The sequence below is a fragment of the Hirundo rustica genome, chromosome 7 (assembly GCF_015227805.2).
Source record: "Hirundo rustica isolate bHirRus1 chromosome 7, bHirRus1.pri.v3, whole genome shotgun sequence".
Lineage (NCBI taxonomy): Eukaryota > Metazoa > Chordata > Aves > Passeriformes > Hirundinidae > Hirundo > Hirundo rustica.
In genome coordinates this window covers 303,223-318,995 of record NC_053456.1, presented here as the reverse complement: position 1 = coordinate 318,995, position 15,773 = coordinate 303,223, and the positions used below count along the sequence as shown (strand labels likewise).

General features: G+C 41.8%; 1 protein-coding gene across 10 annotated transcripts in view; it reads left to right on the top strand.

Annotated features, from left to right (window-relative positions):
- Positions 1 to 15,773, top strand: part of PKP4 (plakophilin 4) — a 67,314-nt gene that overhangs the window by 29,185 nt on the left and 22,356 nt on the right. For 9 of the 10 annotated variants that reach the window (XM_058421251.1, XM_040069078.2, XM_040069081.1 and 6 more), the window contains 2 exons: positions 9,566 to 9,678; positions 13,610 to 13,644. In XM_058421251.1, coding sequence (XP_058277234.1) covers positions 9,566 to 9,678; positions 13,610 to 13,644 — 148 coding nt within the window. The remainder of the gene's footprint in view (positions 1 to 9,565; positions 9,679 to 13,609; positions 13,645 to 15,773) is intronic. The other variant, XM_040069083.1, reaches the window with a different exon arrangement.

The following is a 15,773-nucleotide window of genomic DNA, read 5'->3' as shown; positions in this document are numbered from 1 at the left end:
TGCCCAGGGGCTGCAGTGGCAGTGTCACAGCTGGGCTGTACAGGCAGGGATCCTGTGTCCAGGGGCTGCAGTGGCAGTGTCACAGCTGGGCTGTACAGGCAGGGATCCTGTGCCCAGGGGCTGCAGTTCGCAGTGTCACAGCTGGGCCGTGCAGGCAGGGATCCTGTGTCCAGGGGCTGCAGTGGCAGTGTCACAGCTGGGCCGTGCAGGCAGGGATCCTGTGCCCAGGGGCTGCAGTTTGCAGTGTCACAGCTGGGCCGTACAGGCAGGGATCCTGTGCCCAGGGGCTGCAGTTTGCAGTGTCACAGCTGGGCCGTGCAGGCAGGGATCCTGTGCCCAGGGGCTGCAGTGGCAGTGTCACGGCTGGGCCGTGCAGGCAGGGATCCTGTGCCCAGGGGCTGCAGTGGCAGTGTCACAGCTGGGCCGTGCAGGCAGGGATCCTGTGCCCAGGGGCTGCAGTGGCAGTGTCACAGCTGGGCCGTGCAGGCAGGGATCCTGTGCCCAGGGGCTGCAGTGGCAGTGTCACAGCTGGGCCGTACAGGCAGGGATCCTGTGCCCAGGGGCTGCAGTTCGCAGTGTCACAGCTGGGCCGTGCAGGCAGGGATCCTGTGTCCAGGGGCTGCAGTGGCAGTGTCACAGCTGGGCTGTACAGGCAGGGATCCTGTGCCCAGGGGCTGCAGTGGCAGTGTCACAGCTGGGCTGTACAGGCAGGGATCCTGTGCCCAGGGGCTGCAGTTTGCAGTGTCACAGCTGGGCCATGCAGGCAGGGATCCTGTGCCCAGGACAGCTCTGTGCTGCTGCTGCAGCTGTGCTGGATCCCACGGAGCGAGGAGTCAGGGCAGCGCTTTTGGGAACAGCTTCAGACACGAGTGTGCACTAAAGGCGTTTGTTAGTGTTCCTTTGCCTGCCCAAGCAATGTTTGTATCTTTTTATTAGTCTAGAGAAAAAACTATAATGGACTATTTCGTTCTTTTCAAAAGGAGATGAAAATCTCTTCCTCTTTCCATTTATAAAAGGACTATTAAATATGTGGCTATAACATAACTAAGTTCTGAAGAAAGCTAAAAAATTAATTTGTCATTTATCATTAGTGTTACACAAACTTCGGAAGTGCAGCCTTACTGTGAAATGTACAGACGCATAAAATGAGTGTGCGGAGAGGAAGATGTAAATTGTCCTGCAGTCTTGGAAGTGATAATGTGAAAGAATTAAGAATTGAACTGCTGCTTTCTGGTATTTTTTCTGTTGATAATAATTATGGACACTGACATGTTCAACACCCTTCCTGTATGGCAGAAAGCCCAGAACAGAATATTTTCCAGTGAAGTTCTGTACTTTATTAAGCTTGAACAGAAACTGCTACACTGTTTGCTGTTTCCTTTGGTACAGGAATTGCTGCGAGGTACAGCAGGTCAGTGTTTGTAAAATAGAGCTGCCACACCCTGACCCAAGTACTTCAGAAACACTGCGGTGGAAACACAGTCAAGAAAAGCTTTTATTATTACTTGTCAAATTGGGCAAGATTTTAACTTAATAAAAGCTTTAAAAATTACTGCAGTAGTTCTAATATAGATAAATAGATTGCAGGCTTTCTGCACAGCCGTGGACCGATAGTTACAATTATGTAAAAAGTTGCCCTAACTAGCCTATGAACCCTACAAGCTGCTTCTAAATAAAGTTCCCATTTGTTTCCACTTGTTTCCTTTTCCTAGGACCTCAAATCAGTATTAAGCAACTATTTTACCAAACTGGAGCTTCCTCTTAACTCTGTTGAGTCAGGTGTCGGACAGCTGGGTCAATCTCCCTTGGACATATTTTAGGAGAGGGACATTTTGATTCACTCATGGTGTCACAAAATAACACGAGTAGAACAGGTGTAACCTGTGAAGAAATTTAGATCACTACAGCTTTGTGCTTTTCTGACAAAGCTCAATATCTGTCTTAAAGTGAACATGAGCCCGGGTCGGCAAGAAAGCCAAAGGCTTTCTTGACCTGGCCCTAGTCAAAACTTGTGTGTCCATCAGGACTAGGGCAGTGCACATCCCCTGTGCTGTCACTACTGTGGCATATCCAGTGCTGGGGGCAGTTCTGGGTACCTCAATATGAGAAAGACATTGTGGGGCTGGAGTATGTCCAGGGAAGGGAATGGATCTGGGAAAGGGCTGGAGAATTCTAGAGGGAGCTGGAAAGGGGCTCAGCCCAGAGAAGAGGAGGCTCAGGGGGGACCTTGTGGCTCTGCACAATCCCTGACAGGAGGGGACAGCTGGAGGGATTTGGGATCTGCTGCCAGGGAACAGGGACAGGAGGAGAGGGAACGGCCTCAGGCTGGGCCAGGGGAGTTCAGGGTGGACAGCAGCCGGAATTTTCCCATGGAAAGGGAGCTCAGGGATTGGAAGTGCCCAGGGAGGTTTGGAGTGCCCATCCCTGGAGGTGTCCCAGGAATTCCTGGAGGTGGCACTCAGAGCTCTGGGCTGGGAACAAGGTGGGCATTGGACGCAGTGGTCTGGGAGGTGTTTTCTGACCTCAGTGATTCTAATAGATTAATTTCTTTTTGAATGCAGAAAAATCCCAAGGCTAATTGTAATAGAGCTGAAATTTTTTTTTTTTTTTTTTTTTTTTTTTTTTTTTTTTTTTTTTTTTGTGGAGGGGATTGTTTTCTATGGGCTTGTTTGGGAGGAGGGTTGGGATTTTTTTCATCCTAAAGTACATATTTCACTTCTAAAATGTTATGAGTCTTCCACACTATCAGAGATAGAAGTATATAAAGAATTGCTGAAACAAGCTTTAAATAAAAGTTAAATGTGTCTATACTTCTGAATCCTGGGGAGTTCTGAATCCTGCATAGAAGTTTGGTTGAGTTATGTAGGGAGTCTGTTATCCATGGTAATTGAGTGTTTTCATACTAAAATAACAACTTGTTAAAAATTGTAGGGGTAGTATGGTAGCAGTAACTTTTTTGGGGGGTTGGAATGTAGGGCAGCTAATTACCAACTACTCCTTGTTGGTTTGTGGAATCACTGCTGTTTTCTGTGTTCAAGCTGTATACTGCTGGATTTGGAATGAACTGCTGCTGTATTGACAAGATTAAATGGGATCATTTGGAACCGTGAATTTCATGCTTAGTACATTAGTTTTCAGAGGCTGGGCTGAAAAAAGGTCTTACAGGAAAAGCCACTCATCAATGCAGTTTTCAAAAGTAACTGTAATATGCTGATTATAATGACTTTGCTAAGGCACAAGCACTTGCAGCAGTGGCTGATTTTTTTAGTTTGTTGTTTGGCCTAGGTGTTTGTGACACTTAGAGATGGGCAATTTTTCACCTTTTTTTTTGTAAATAGGTGACAGTAGGAACTATTGGATATGCTTTCAGATAGATAATAATACATCTCTTGGGTTTCCCTACGTGTTTTTCTAGAAGTGTTGTTTGTTCAGGACTTCAGCAAAATCTTTTCTTTTTGTGTAAGTGTATTGAACTGTATTGTATAAATAGAGAATGTGCACCTCGCTTTTTTCCTTCATTATTGTTTAAGCACAATTTTTTTGCATTATTTCTGAGACTTTTTATAGGGTTTGGGAGCAGGGAATAAACCTCTATGTTTTTCAGATGGAAATGGAAGGAAAAATGCGTGTTAAAACATTTTTTTGGATGGGAACTATTGCTATTAACTCTTGGAGATTTCTTTACAGTTCAGATATGTAGTTCTGTACATTCAGTACTCTGTGTAGCCATGTCACTTCATGGAGATACCTAAAAAGAGACTTACTAAATGCACTTCCAGTAACTGGGCACAAACTTTTCCCAGTCTCACTCTGAAATTCTGATTTGCATGAGTCTAGTGTTCAGTTAGGTGATAAATGTGCGGCAGATCTGAATTGAAGACAGTACTTTTTGTTGAATGGACTCCCAAGTTTGGCGTGAGTGAAGAAAAAAATCTTGATCAACATTTTGTGAATAGCTGGAAAAACTAGCTCTCTTAGTGTTGTGTTCAATTGTGTAAGTCACTCTTGCCTATTTAATCCCAGAACTTTGAGGTTTAAAGTTTCTGCTGTTTACCAGCATTTTTAGTTTTGGTGAGTCAAATCTGAGATGTCAACTTCCTAAATGTCTTACTCTAGAACAAATTTAATGCTGCTCCTGTGAAATACCGAGCTAATTTCCTTGATCAAAAATTTCTGTACTCCTTTATCCATATGATGACCTAGAAGTTAATATTCCTTTTTCCTTTGTACTATTAGGCTTCAGAGGAGAAACTCCCCTTGAAAAAGAGCCTGTCTAGAACTGTGGGTGCCTCTGACATATACTGGAGTATTGACACTTTTTGTAGCACACTTGGTTTAGATTATCAGCTTGTCTGCCCAGCAGCAACTGAGCCCTGGTGCCCAGCTGGCAGAGCAGTACCCTCAGCTCCAGCAGTGGCTTGAGCTGCCTGAGTGCTGTAACAAAGCTTCCAAAGAGGATGTGTCAGAGGCAGTCCGGGAAAGCCTCCAGTGCCATTCTTCCCTCCTGCCACTGGCACCAGTAAGCTTTCTATGAAATGCTGAAATTTTGATCTCTTGTCAGCTAGAGCAGCACTAAACTGTTGTACCAGACTAGTGAACAATGCATGCATAAAAGTATTAAGGGCTTTAATGGTCTGCTGCTGTTGAATACAGAGTAAGTGTGATCAGCCAGTAATTGTAGCTGTGTCATCTCACATCCTGTAATCTGTGATTCTCTCTACACTGTCCACTTTTTTATCTTTTGTCTTCTATTTTGGAACATACTGAGATACTGAAAGCATGCAAATGCAGTTGTGTACGTGAGTAAACTTAATTTTTACAGAAAATATTAAGGTTGCTCTAATATGATTAATTAGAAGTACAGGCATTTTCTGCAATAGATTCTGGTACAGAATTTAAATATTGGGTCATTACAGTATGACATCCATTTTGGAAAATAGGATATTCCGTGTGGGTTGAAGTAGTCAGTTGCTTGATCTAGCTCTGAATTATGGCAGGTGGGAACAGAGAACTCTGCACAGATGAGTGCAAGAGGTAGGTGAAGGAACGTATAAATCAACTTCTGTTTTGTTTGACCTCTTCTTTGTTGCACATTTGTATCATGAAAATATCCAAAATATAATAGCCTTTTCTGTAGCACTGTGTGAACTTTCACAGGTATTAGAAGTTGTGTGCCTCTGCACTGTGGTTGCAGTTCAATAACAAATAGTAAACACAAAGTAAAATATTCCTCTCAAATGTGGACTGCACTTTCTTAGATGAGTAACTTGAGCTATTGAAAGAGGCTCAGCTCAATTGTTCAACAGGCAACACTTTTTTGATTAGAACACATTTCATAGTTCAGCTTACAATTACCTTCATAATATTTCATAGACCGTGACATTTGGCATTTGAAGCAACTTAGCATATCCCAGTGTTACTGCAGCTGGGAGTACCAGCCCATTTTAGCCCAGTCTTCTGCCGCAGCAACCACTGAGAATTGGTGAAGTCAAGAAGCTGCAAGAGATACCTTTGTTTATTGGAGACATTGTCTCATCTGATGTCCAGCTGGCCAGTCTGGGTCTAGCTAGCCAGGCACGTACCTTTCTAAAGGTTTCTGTGACTTCTTTTCACTGCTTGGGCAATTGCTGCTGATTCTTGCAGAGCTGTCACTAGAAAGCCTTTCGCTAGCCACCTGCACCAATGTTTGTTTAAAGTTGTCTGTGTTTTTCTAGAGGCACCCAAATCACAACAGGGCAGGAAGAAAGTAAATTTTATTTTTCAATGTGGTGAATGTTGATTCCTCATTCTCATCTATGTTACTGAGGGATAAAAGTTCCTCATTAACATAAATGAAAAAGGTGAGTCTGCAACACGGTATTGTGATAGGATGCAGACAGAAGGCACAGAATTGCCCCTGAACCCTCTTCTATTAATCCAACCCTGCAACAGGAGAATGGCAGTCTTCATGGTCAGTTGTGCAAACAGCATTCCCGTTACTTACTTGTTTTCAAATATTTGCTGGCAAGAGCCCAGCACAGTGTGTTAGTGGTTGTTGCCCCTTGCCCCAGAGCCACCAGCCTCTGAGACACCCAGATTTCACATGGAAAGAGGATTCAGCTGCTGAGATTGGGTGGCCTGTACCTCGGTGCAGTGAAATGTCATCCCAAGTGAGATTCCTGCTGGGCAGAGCTCGACAAGGAAGAACAGTTGGTCATCTGGTGTGAGCACTGCAACACTAACACACAGTTTGGCCTTCCTCTGAAAGCTTCAGCCTCCCAAAGGAGATTACACAACTCCAAAATGTTCTGGGCTCTGGTTTTCACTCACAGCAGCCTGTGTGCCTGCAGTCGGTACAGCTGCTTTCTTGCCCCGGGTGTGTGCTCTTCCTGATCCAGAGCTGGAATTGTGGTTAAAGCTGTCTTTTATGATAGTTTCCTATTAAGAATGATGGCCTGTGGCTTTGCAGTGGAATTTTAGATTATGAGCATAAAACCTGCATGTTGATAAGGTGATTTAGTAGTTGCTGCTAAAGAGGTTTATAGAATTACAGGTTGCTTTTTTCTCCCCAATGTATGTTGAATAATTTTGAATAAAAGTGGTTCTGGCTGGGCCAGTGTAATGTGTCTCTCTGAGAATGTTTGCTCCTTGGGATGCAGTATGGCAGTGTGTTCTGTAATTTTGTCTGTAATTTTACTATATGCTTGCCACATAGATGTTCTGCTGCAAATGCTAATAAGCTTATTAAGAGTTGTATTTGAGTCTTGCAATGCCATTTTGTCTTGAGCCAGTGCTGTAGGAGTCAGTGAGTTGTGATTTGTGCCCAGGGCAGCAGCTCTGTGCAGGGAGCATCCTGTTCAAGGAGTGAGCTCTCCCACTGCTCCCAGAGAGGCTGGATAGAGAAACAAATTCCAATCAATGCCTGCCAGAACTAGTGTGATGTCTAAAAGATACACATTGTGGGGGTATGTCCACCCAGACTGGTATAAAATTTCATTTATAAAGAAGCATAAACTAGAAAGGTGATCTATTTAGAGCTGGTTAGGGCTTCATTTTCTATATTAATAATATGATTTAAGGTAAAAGAAAAAAGTTTTAAAGCATAAGGTATTCCAGCTGTAAAAAAAAAAAATGGTAGCTCTAAAACTATCTGTCTTGTGTATTTAAGACATGGCACCTGCTGCAGATATCAAATTTAAGAAGGCACATACAAAAAATCAGCACTCATTTTTTCAAAGTCTGTAAACTGCTGTTTCATTGGACTCCCAAGCTGGGCCTCCCAGAATGTACTCAGACTAGAAAATAGATAATCCAGAGCTGGATTTTTTTTTTTTTTCCCCTTACTATGCTTGTACTTGCAAAAGCATATTAGATCTTCCTAAGCATCAGAGTGATTTAAAACTAGCAGATGAGTTGCAGGCCTCTTACCCCTCTGCTGTTCCATGCACTATGCAGTTTCTTGCTTTCTGGTCAACACCAAGAAAAAGTGAGGAACAATGTAAATAAACAGCCGATGGTGGTGTTCCCAGCTCAGCAGTGTAAGTGTCTCTGAAGTGGCCAAATGAGGCTTGGTGGCTTTTTCTCCTATTTCTCCTTATCTCTGTTTTTCTGATGGAATACAAGTGAGTTTTGCTTTTAAATGTAGTTTAAATAAATTAAGTAAAATTTATTGCTCTGTTGTCCATGTCTTATGTCACTCACCCCTTCTACTCTCAAGAAGAATAGAAGTATAATTCTTCTGTTTTAACCACCTTTGAATTTTTGTAGTGTGGGGCAAAAATAGGGATTTTTATTTAAATGGGCAATTTATTACTAGAGATGTTATGCAGCAGGATGTTTTCTAGAATAATGTGTTCATTAATGCCTCTATCGGTAATGAAAAGGGAAATTAATAGAGACTGGTTGAATGGAAGCAGTTAATGGGTAACATGTTTTATTTTATTCATCTAATTAAAAGATCAGTAAATAACACTAGGTTCAAATATGCAGTTTGCATCCATGACATTGCTGTTTAAATATTGGTTTAATAGTAAGGAATAGGAAACATGTCCTGGATGCAAACCCACTTTTTCTGCCTAAAATTGGGGACGTTAGGGTGTTTATTCAGTTTGGTTAGGGAGTTCTCAGAAATGTTTGGACGTGTCCACAATCGCTTGTCTCCTCTGGAAGGGCAATCAGCTGTGTGTGTGTGTGTAACAGCCAGTTTGGTGTAGGGGCTCAGATCAGATTCAGAAGTCATCTAATCTAGTCATTTTGGCAGCAGGGCAGCTGCTATTTGCCTTGGGCCTGAGCTGCCTGCCTGATGGCATAGGTACTAATTAGCCTTCTTTTGTGGGGCTCTTGGAGGGGATCTCGTGTTGTTGGTAGAAAAATCTGTATCTCAACTTCTCAGAATAGCTTTTCCCCACACTTGCTCTGAGCCTTGTTGTTAGTCCAAGGCTCCTGAGGGCTGTGGAAGCTCTCGGGGCTGGAGCAGGGAGCAGAGGCCTCTGCATGGTGCTGGAGCGTGTGACACTGCGGGAGCACCCTTCCTCCTACTGAGAAGGGGCACGAGCTGCAGGGAGTGCAGAGTGCGTGGTGGAAGGGAAGTGGTTCTGCCCCATTCCGTGTGGTGTGGGGTGTGAAGGAGCAGTTTGCAGGAGCTGATATCCCAGGCTGCATACAGCTGCTGGGCAGTGCCCGTACCTGAGTCACACGGGAGAAACCTCACCAGTCATTTGAGCTTTCACATCAAAGGAGTGCTCTGCGTTGCGCTTGACCTCTATGTAAGACTTGTTTGGTGCTTCAGTTGGTTACTAAATATTGGTGTTCATCTATTCTTATAGGTTTACCTAAACTTCAGAGGGTTTATGGTATCAGTTTGAAAAATAATGCAATTGCTCAATAGAACCCTTTTCTCTGGTCACTAAAAGCTAATGAGGAGAAAAACACCCTCAATATCCTTTGATGTGACACAGTCTGGATTTCAGAGTGCTGAAGAAAATGCACTCTGGTAACACCCATCCTGTGCAGCACTGGAATTTCCCATGTCAGCCTTGCAGTGTTGCATTCCGAAAGCCTCTACAAAGGCTGAAGAAGCTTGATGCTCTTGACCAAGAAATATAAAATAAGCTGAACTCAGAAAAGGTCAAATAGCACATCTCTACACTGAGCCAGTTTGAAGTTACAAATCTTAAGGTTTCCAACTACAGTCAGAATGTAGGATATCTTAGGATTTGAAGGTTTGTGATTGGAAAGGTTAGGATACGATATTTTCTGGTTTCCTTGTTTATAAATTAAATTGAAGACTGACTTCATAGGCACTGATTTTGTTAGACTGTGGTAATGTAAGAAGACACAAAAATTTTGATTGCAGGAGAAAAAAACCCCAAGAATGTTTAAACATGTTTTTTCTTTCTGTAACAGGTGATAAATCAATATTTGCATGAATCACTGATTTAAAGAAACATTAAATTTCCACTCTCATAGTTAATTCCCCTAAGGAAGACTCAAAACACAACTGTGATGAATCAGTGATTGTTTCGGAGTTAATCCACACTCGTTTTTTAACATCAAGAATGCTTTTCTTTTTATTTTGAAATTTCAGGAGCTTCAATTTCAAAGACTTACCAGAGAACTGGAAGTGGAAAGGCAAATTGTGGCTAATCAGCTAGAGAGATGTAGGCTTGGAGCAGAGTCACCAAGTATCGCCAGCACAAGGTACAGGTCCTGATGACTTTACTTTCATTTGTCCCATAAATTAAAGGCTTTTTAGTAGTGCTTATGTCCTCTATACATATATTTTCGCCAATAGCTATTCACCCCTAGTAATATCTGAAGGATTAAAAAAACGCAGATTTGCTGTAAAGTGTTATGGGACAGTTTCAAGAGACCTCTGTAGTTTATTCCAGACACTTTCTGAATTCACACCTGAAGAATTAGTGGTTTCCAGGGTCACCTGGAAACAGCCAGCACGTCCCAGGACTACCCGGTTTTGGTGGCAGTGCTGGTTAATTTGTCGGGGGGGGGGAGCATAGGATTGCTTAAGTTCCTGGTACAGGGTCTGGCAGAGTGGGTAGAAGAATCAGTTGTATTGGTCAATTCAAGAAGACAGCTGTTAAAAAGTTGCAGACTGAAAATTACCTCATTTACTTAAAATATTTGTGAAAATCTCTGCTTACCTGTCTCAACAAGAAAAGCAAAATACTGATTTTCCTGGTTTCCAGTTGCTTGTAAGGTGTAATACAAGTTTATGGAGTTTAGTACATGGCATTTTATTTTAAAAATCCCCCTATACTAAGAGTTTAAAGTTACACAAAGTTTTCTATATCTTGCATATAGTTTTAAAGGTGTTGTTGATGTAGATATTGCAAATGGAAGCTACAGGACAAGTAAAACAACACGTTCAGTCTGTCGGGGTACTCGAGTGTGGCCCCAGCTCTGTGAGCAGCACACCCGGCTCGCTGGGAACAGCCCTTTGCTGCTGCTGCCTCACAGCACAGAGGTATCCCAACGATGGAGGCGTAGCCACACAGGGAACTGAAATACTACAGCAATATGTCCAAAGGACATACTTTTTTAGCATAATTATATTTTTAGCTTTTTACAGCTTTTCCCCATTTTATGAATATTTAATAAATAGTACTTAATTTTTTCATCTGTTGCCTTTTTTTGATGACAGCGGCAGTATAGCTGAGCAGGAAGGTAGGCCATGGAAATCACTGCTTTTCTCTCATGTGGTGCTGTTTAAATCAGAAATACTTTTCACCTTATGGAGTACTTGCAGAGATGGTAGGCTTAAGCTGTTTCATGTCATGCAAAACCTGTGAAAGATGCACTGGGAATTGACCTGTCCAGTCTAGGAACTGGAGATCATATTTGTGTTTATGTCATTTTTTAAAAAATAGCACACTGCTCAAGAGAATCAGAAATCTGCAATTCTCCTAAGTGTCAGTGTTGTTCCTGAAGGCTTGCTGTGCTGTGCACAGGTGCTGGCTGGGACCTGGCTGGGACCTCCAGCAGCCCCTTCTGCCTTAGTCACTGAGAAGCATGCTGGACCTTGCTCTAACCTGGAAATTCAAAGCTGGAAAGTGTTTGAGAGCTGCCATATGAAAATGTAATGCCGTGCTGGTGTGTTTTGTCTTTAAATGACTTAATGCCAAACCTTTCCATTTATCAGATTTTTTTTTTCCAGATTGGCAGCAGGTCCAATTTTGTATCTAAGGTGGCTTTGAACTAAAGCAGTGAAATGGCAAGGAAAAGGTGTGAAATTAAGAAAGGGGCAAAACCAAAAAACAAACAAACAACAAAAAAATCAAATAAATCAAAACATCAAACAAAACAAAAGGAAAAAAAAACCCAAACAAACCAATCTAGATCCTTAAAAATACAAGTGAGGAAAAAAATCAAAAGGGTTAAAAAAAAAAAAAAAAAAAGGGGGGGGGGGTGCAGGACATAAATGGATTTCAGTACAGTTTGTATGCATGGTCCATCTTCAGTTACCAAATATCTGAGTTACTGTCATATTTGTCTCTACCTTCTGTAATTGAAAACTGGATGTCATACCAAGCTGGTGGGATACTTCTGATAGAGGAATATTTCTGCATATCTACTCTACTAACCTAATTCTTTTTCGAGGATAGTAGTGGGCTAAATTAACATTTTCCAAAGTGCAGCTTGCCACATGTGGGCTCTCTTTGGATATATAACATGCTGCTGTCAGGAGGAGACAAATCGTGACTAATTCCAGCAGCAGCTTGGCATGGGCACTGTAGTGTGCCACCACACTGGCTTTTAAACCATGGGATGAAATGCACTGGACTTACTGCTCAAAGCGGATAGATTTCCTGTTTTCAAAACAGTGCACCTGCTAGGTGACAAAATCAGGTGATGCTATCAGTAGGTGATGTTTGCTGAACTTTTTCCAAAATCATTTAATAAGAGTCAAGTTAAATGCTTAACCAGTTGAAGTATTGATGAAGCAGCTTTCTTCCTGTGAGCCACGGTCAGAGCAGCCTTTCCATTCCTACAATCCATACCTGTAAAGGAAGTTCAAGTAGTCAGGTGTGTTAGGCAGGGATGTGCTACAGGTTATAGCCTTGTGTGTGTGACAATAAAGTATTTGTGTGTATTCAGTGTGTGTTACTACTGCCAGCAGCACTGAGACATGTTGCCTCAGTGTAAGGAATCGAGTTTCCAAAAAGTCTCAAGAACAGAACAAAAGGGCAAGAGTGGAAAACTTGGTATTCAAGTATCATGAGAATTCTGGGGCCAGAGGCTGACTTTCAGACACCTGAAGTTTGCATTGGAATTCTCCTTTTACCTGAAGTCTCATTGCAACTCTAGTTCAGTTTGTGCTAGCTCGTGTCTTTAGCACTCTTTTATACAAGTATTTTGTTTTCAAAAAGGCTCCTAAATGATTGTTTTCATTTTAGAAAATAAGTATCTCATGCTGTTCATGTTGCAAGCTAGTTTTTTGTAATCAGTAGCTGTGGCAGAAAGAAGTAAAATAAGAAGTCATTTAGAAATTGCTACATCTTACCCAAAATCACAGTCTCATGCTTGATATTTAGACACAATCTAATCTGATGGACTTGCCTGTTTTTCCTTTAAAGAGCTTTTTTTTTTTGAAAAGAGCAGTTTATAATCACTGCAAAAAATGATGAATTATTCAAAGTTTGATGTTTTATATTTAGAGTGAGGTAATACATTTTCCCATAAAAATATTTCGAGTAGCTAATGTTAATAACACATGGATAAATTCTGCATTTGTTTGCAGAGGTAGCCATGCATCAGTACTACTGTGAGCACAGGAAAGCACGTGGCTCGGAGGAAGGAGAAAAGGGTGAAGATAGTTTGATAAAAAATGAGTATTGTAAAAATGCAGAAGGTTGGGTTTTACACTGATATCAGACACCTGTGCAGTGTCTGTGCAGTACTTGGCTCTGAAGGCATCTCCTTAACCGGGACAGTCTGACATCTGTCACCTCTTCACTCTCAGAGCTGCAGCTGTGTGTCAGGTGGTTTGACTTGTTCTGTTCAAAGGATCGGAATTCTCTCTGGAAAACTGGGAACTGAAAAAAACAGTGTTAAAACTGAACAGGAACAGAAACAGACCTCCGGTTTTTGAAGTGCTTTACATGTAGAAGCCAGATGCTCTCGAGTGAGCATCTCGGGTGGTGACCCCCAAAGCTCCTTTGCTGGACCCTGCCACGGGCAGTGACTGCTGCTGTCTGAACAGTGCTTGGTGCTGGTGGTACACAGGTGTGTGGGCTGCGCACGCCGGTTGCGTTGTGCTGCTGGTGGTGCACGCTGGTGTGGGCTGTCACTGACAGCACAACACCTCCAACAGGAGTTGTGTGGCCTAAGTCGTGCTCTCGCCTGTCCTGTTGCAGGCAGGTTGCGCTGCCTGGTGCTGTGATGTACAGGAGGTCACGGTGAATAATTCCCACTGACTAATAGAAAGTTGAATTCAATAACCAATGGTTTGGTTGTCAGCTGTAAAGCACTCCAGAGTGGTATTTACATAGACTATTGAAATTTTATCTGCTGGGGGATTTTGTAAAGTTCTTTATACTTGATTAAAAATGCAATAGAAAGTCCAAACTAACCATATGGTTCATTTGTGTGATAATTTTTTTTCTTTCTGCAGCTCTACTGAGAAGTCATTTCCTTGGAGATCCTCAGGTATTGTCTTTTATGTAAGATTTGCTTTAAGCCCGAGTAGATATATTTTTTTTGGCATTCATTGCTTGTTTTGACACAAACAGTACATTTAGCAGCAATGCTAGGTATCTTTTTCAAGTGTATTTTCTAAAGTATGACATTAATGTTTTCTTTGTCACACGTGGAACATGTGTGTTCCCTATGTTACTGTAAAAGGTGCTTGAGCTTACAGGTAGTTGCAAGTACTTTTCTTGTATTTTTATGTGCCTTTGCATTTCTGTGTGAGCTGTGACCGTAACGCAAGGCTTGTCATGTATTGGGTCTTCCTTGCAATTAACTAACATTTTCTTGTGTGTCTTCCCCCTGGCAGGTAAGGAGCATGAAAAAGTACTGCATGTTTTAAGCTTGAAAACTGTTTGTTTTATTTCTTTTTACAGATGCTCTTACTTAACTGAGAAAATCTCTGATAAGTGAAGGTTTTTCTGAGAGTGCTTTTTCTACTTTTGTATCTCAAGATAGTGTGAACTTTATTTACTTTATTTCTAAAAGAAACATTTTCCTTGTACTGCTACATCTGCTCCTAGGTATATAGGCAGAGTGGGTAGGACTGTATCCTCAAGGTGGCATTCCCTGGTCTGTTAGAATAATCCCTCCTGCCCCTGACAGGCCAGAGCACAGAGCTCTGACGGGTTGTGTGCATGGGTTGGTGTTTGACATTGTGGAGTTACTGCCTGAACTCCATGGGCTCCAGAGCGATGGGGGCACTGTGGGACAGGCACGGACAGGGGCTCCTGCAGGTCACTCCTTGTGCTGGGTGGCCGTGTGCTCTTGTCGTGCTGGCCAGAAGTGCCCAGCACAATCCCAGTGCATTGGCATTGTAGGGTGAGAGTTGCATGAAGCCCATCGTGTAGAGCCCTCCTGTCCCTCCTGTCTGTTCTCAGAGCTGTGTGGCTGCTGCACAGGGACCCTGCCTGCTGCTTGTTCCATCAAGCGTATTCATAACTACTGTCACTGGAATCACATTATATGCCATTCCTGGCTTTTGTTTTATTTGGAGATTAAACTCTTAAACCTGTGCATAATTGTATTTTTGTGGTTTCTGTTGCTGCAGCTGAGGTGAGGCACATGTTAGCTTTTTTCCTTTATTTTAAAGCTAATATTCTCAACAGCCTACTTGTATTGCCATTTAACTTTCGCTAGTCATGGTGGTGCTTTTCAGGTATTATTTCAGCAGTGGTTTTAAACAAAAATTTGGTTTTTCAAGTAATTGAGAAACAAGTCTTACTTATTTTTTCAATGTGAATGTTGGTTTTGTGGCTTTTGTTTGTTGGCGATTTTTTAAATCACATTGTTTCCCCTTGTTCAATGATATCCCAATGACACTTCACAACTGATACAGATTCCTTCCAAGTGCTCTCAGGTGTTGCTTTATTTATGTATTTCAGCCAGTTGCATTCCATTGCTTTATTTCCTCTTCTGATTTTCCTGTAACTTGCTCAGTTTTCTCCTTGATTTTCTATTAGTTAGTTAGTTAGTTAGTTTGTTTTTCTTTCTTTCTTTCTTTTCTTTCTTTCTTTCTTTCTTTCTTTCTTTCTTTCTTTCTTTCTTTCTTTCTTTCTTTCTTTCTTTCTTTCTTTCTTTCTTTCTTTCTTTCTTTCTTTCTTTCTTTCTTTCTTTCTCCCTCTCTTTTTTCTTTCTCTCTTTTTTCTCTTTCTCTCCCTCTTTCTCTCTCTTTCTTTTTCTTTTTTTGTTCTTTCTCTCTTTCTTTTTCTCTTTTAGTCTTAGATCCAGCTAATGTTTTTGTTTTGTTCTTTAATTCTCTCCTCACATTTGTGTGTTTTTCTTTAGAAATCTCATATGCACATCCCTGCTAAGCAGTCACTTGATATATGGCCAAAAATTCTGCTTCTACTTCAATGCTCTATGTGTTAATGCAAACCATGATGTATATTTCATATGTCTCTGTATTCAAAGTAGCCTTTCCTGAAGTAATTGCTCAGAAGTGGGAAAGTTGGAAAAAAACCCCTATTTCTTGCTTAGAATTTCCTGATCTACATTTCATTTCCTGTTTACATTTATGCTGTGATTGTGACTTGATTGTAGGTTTTATTCCCCAATTCACCATGGATCTTTGTGTTGTAGAAGTGTCA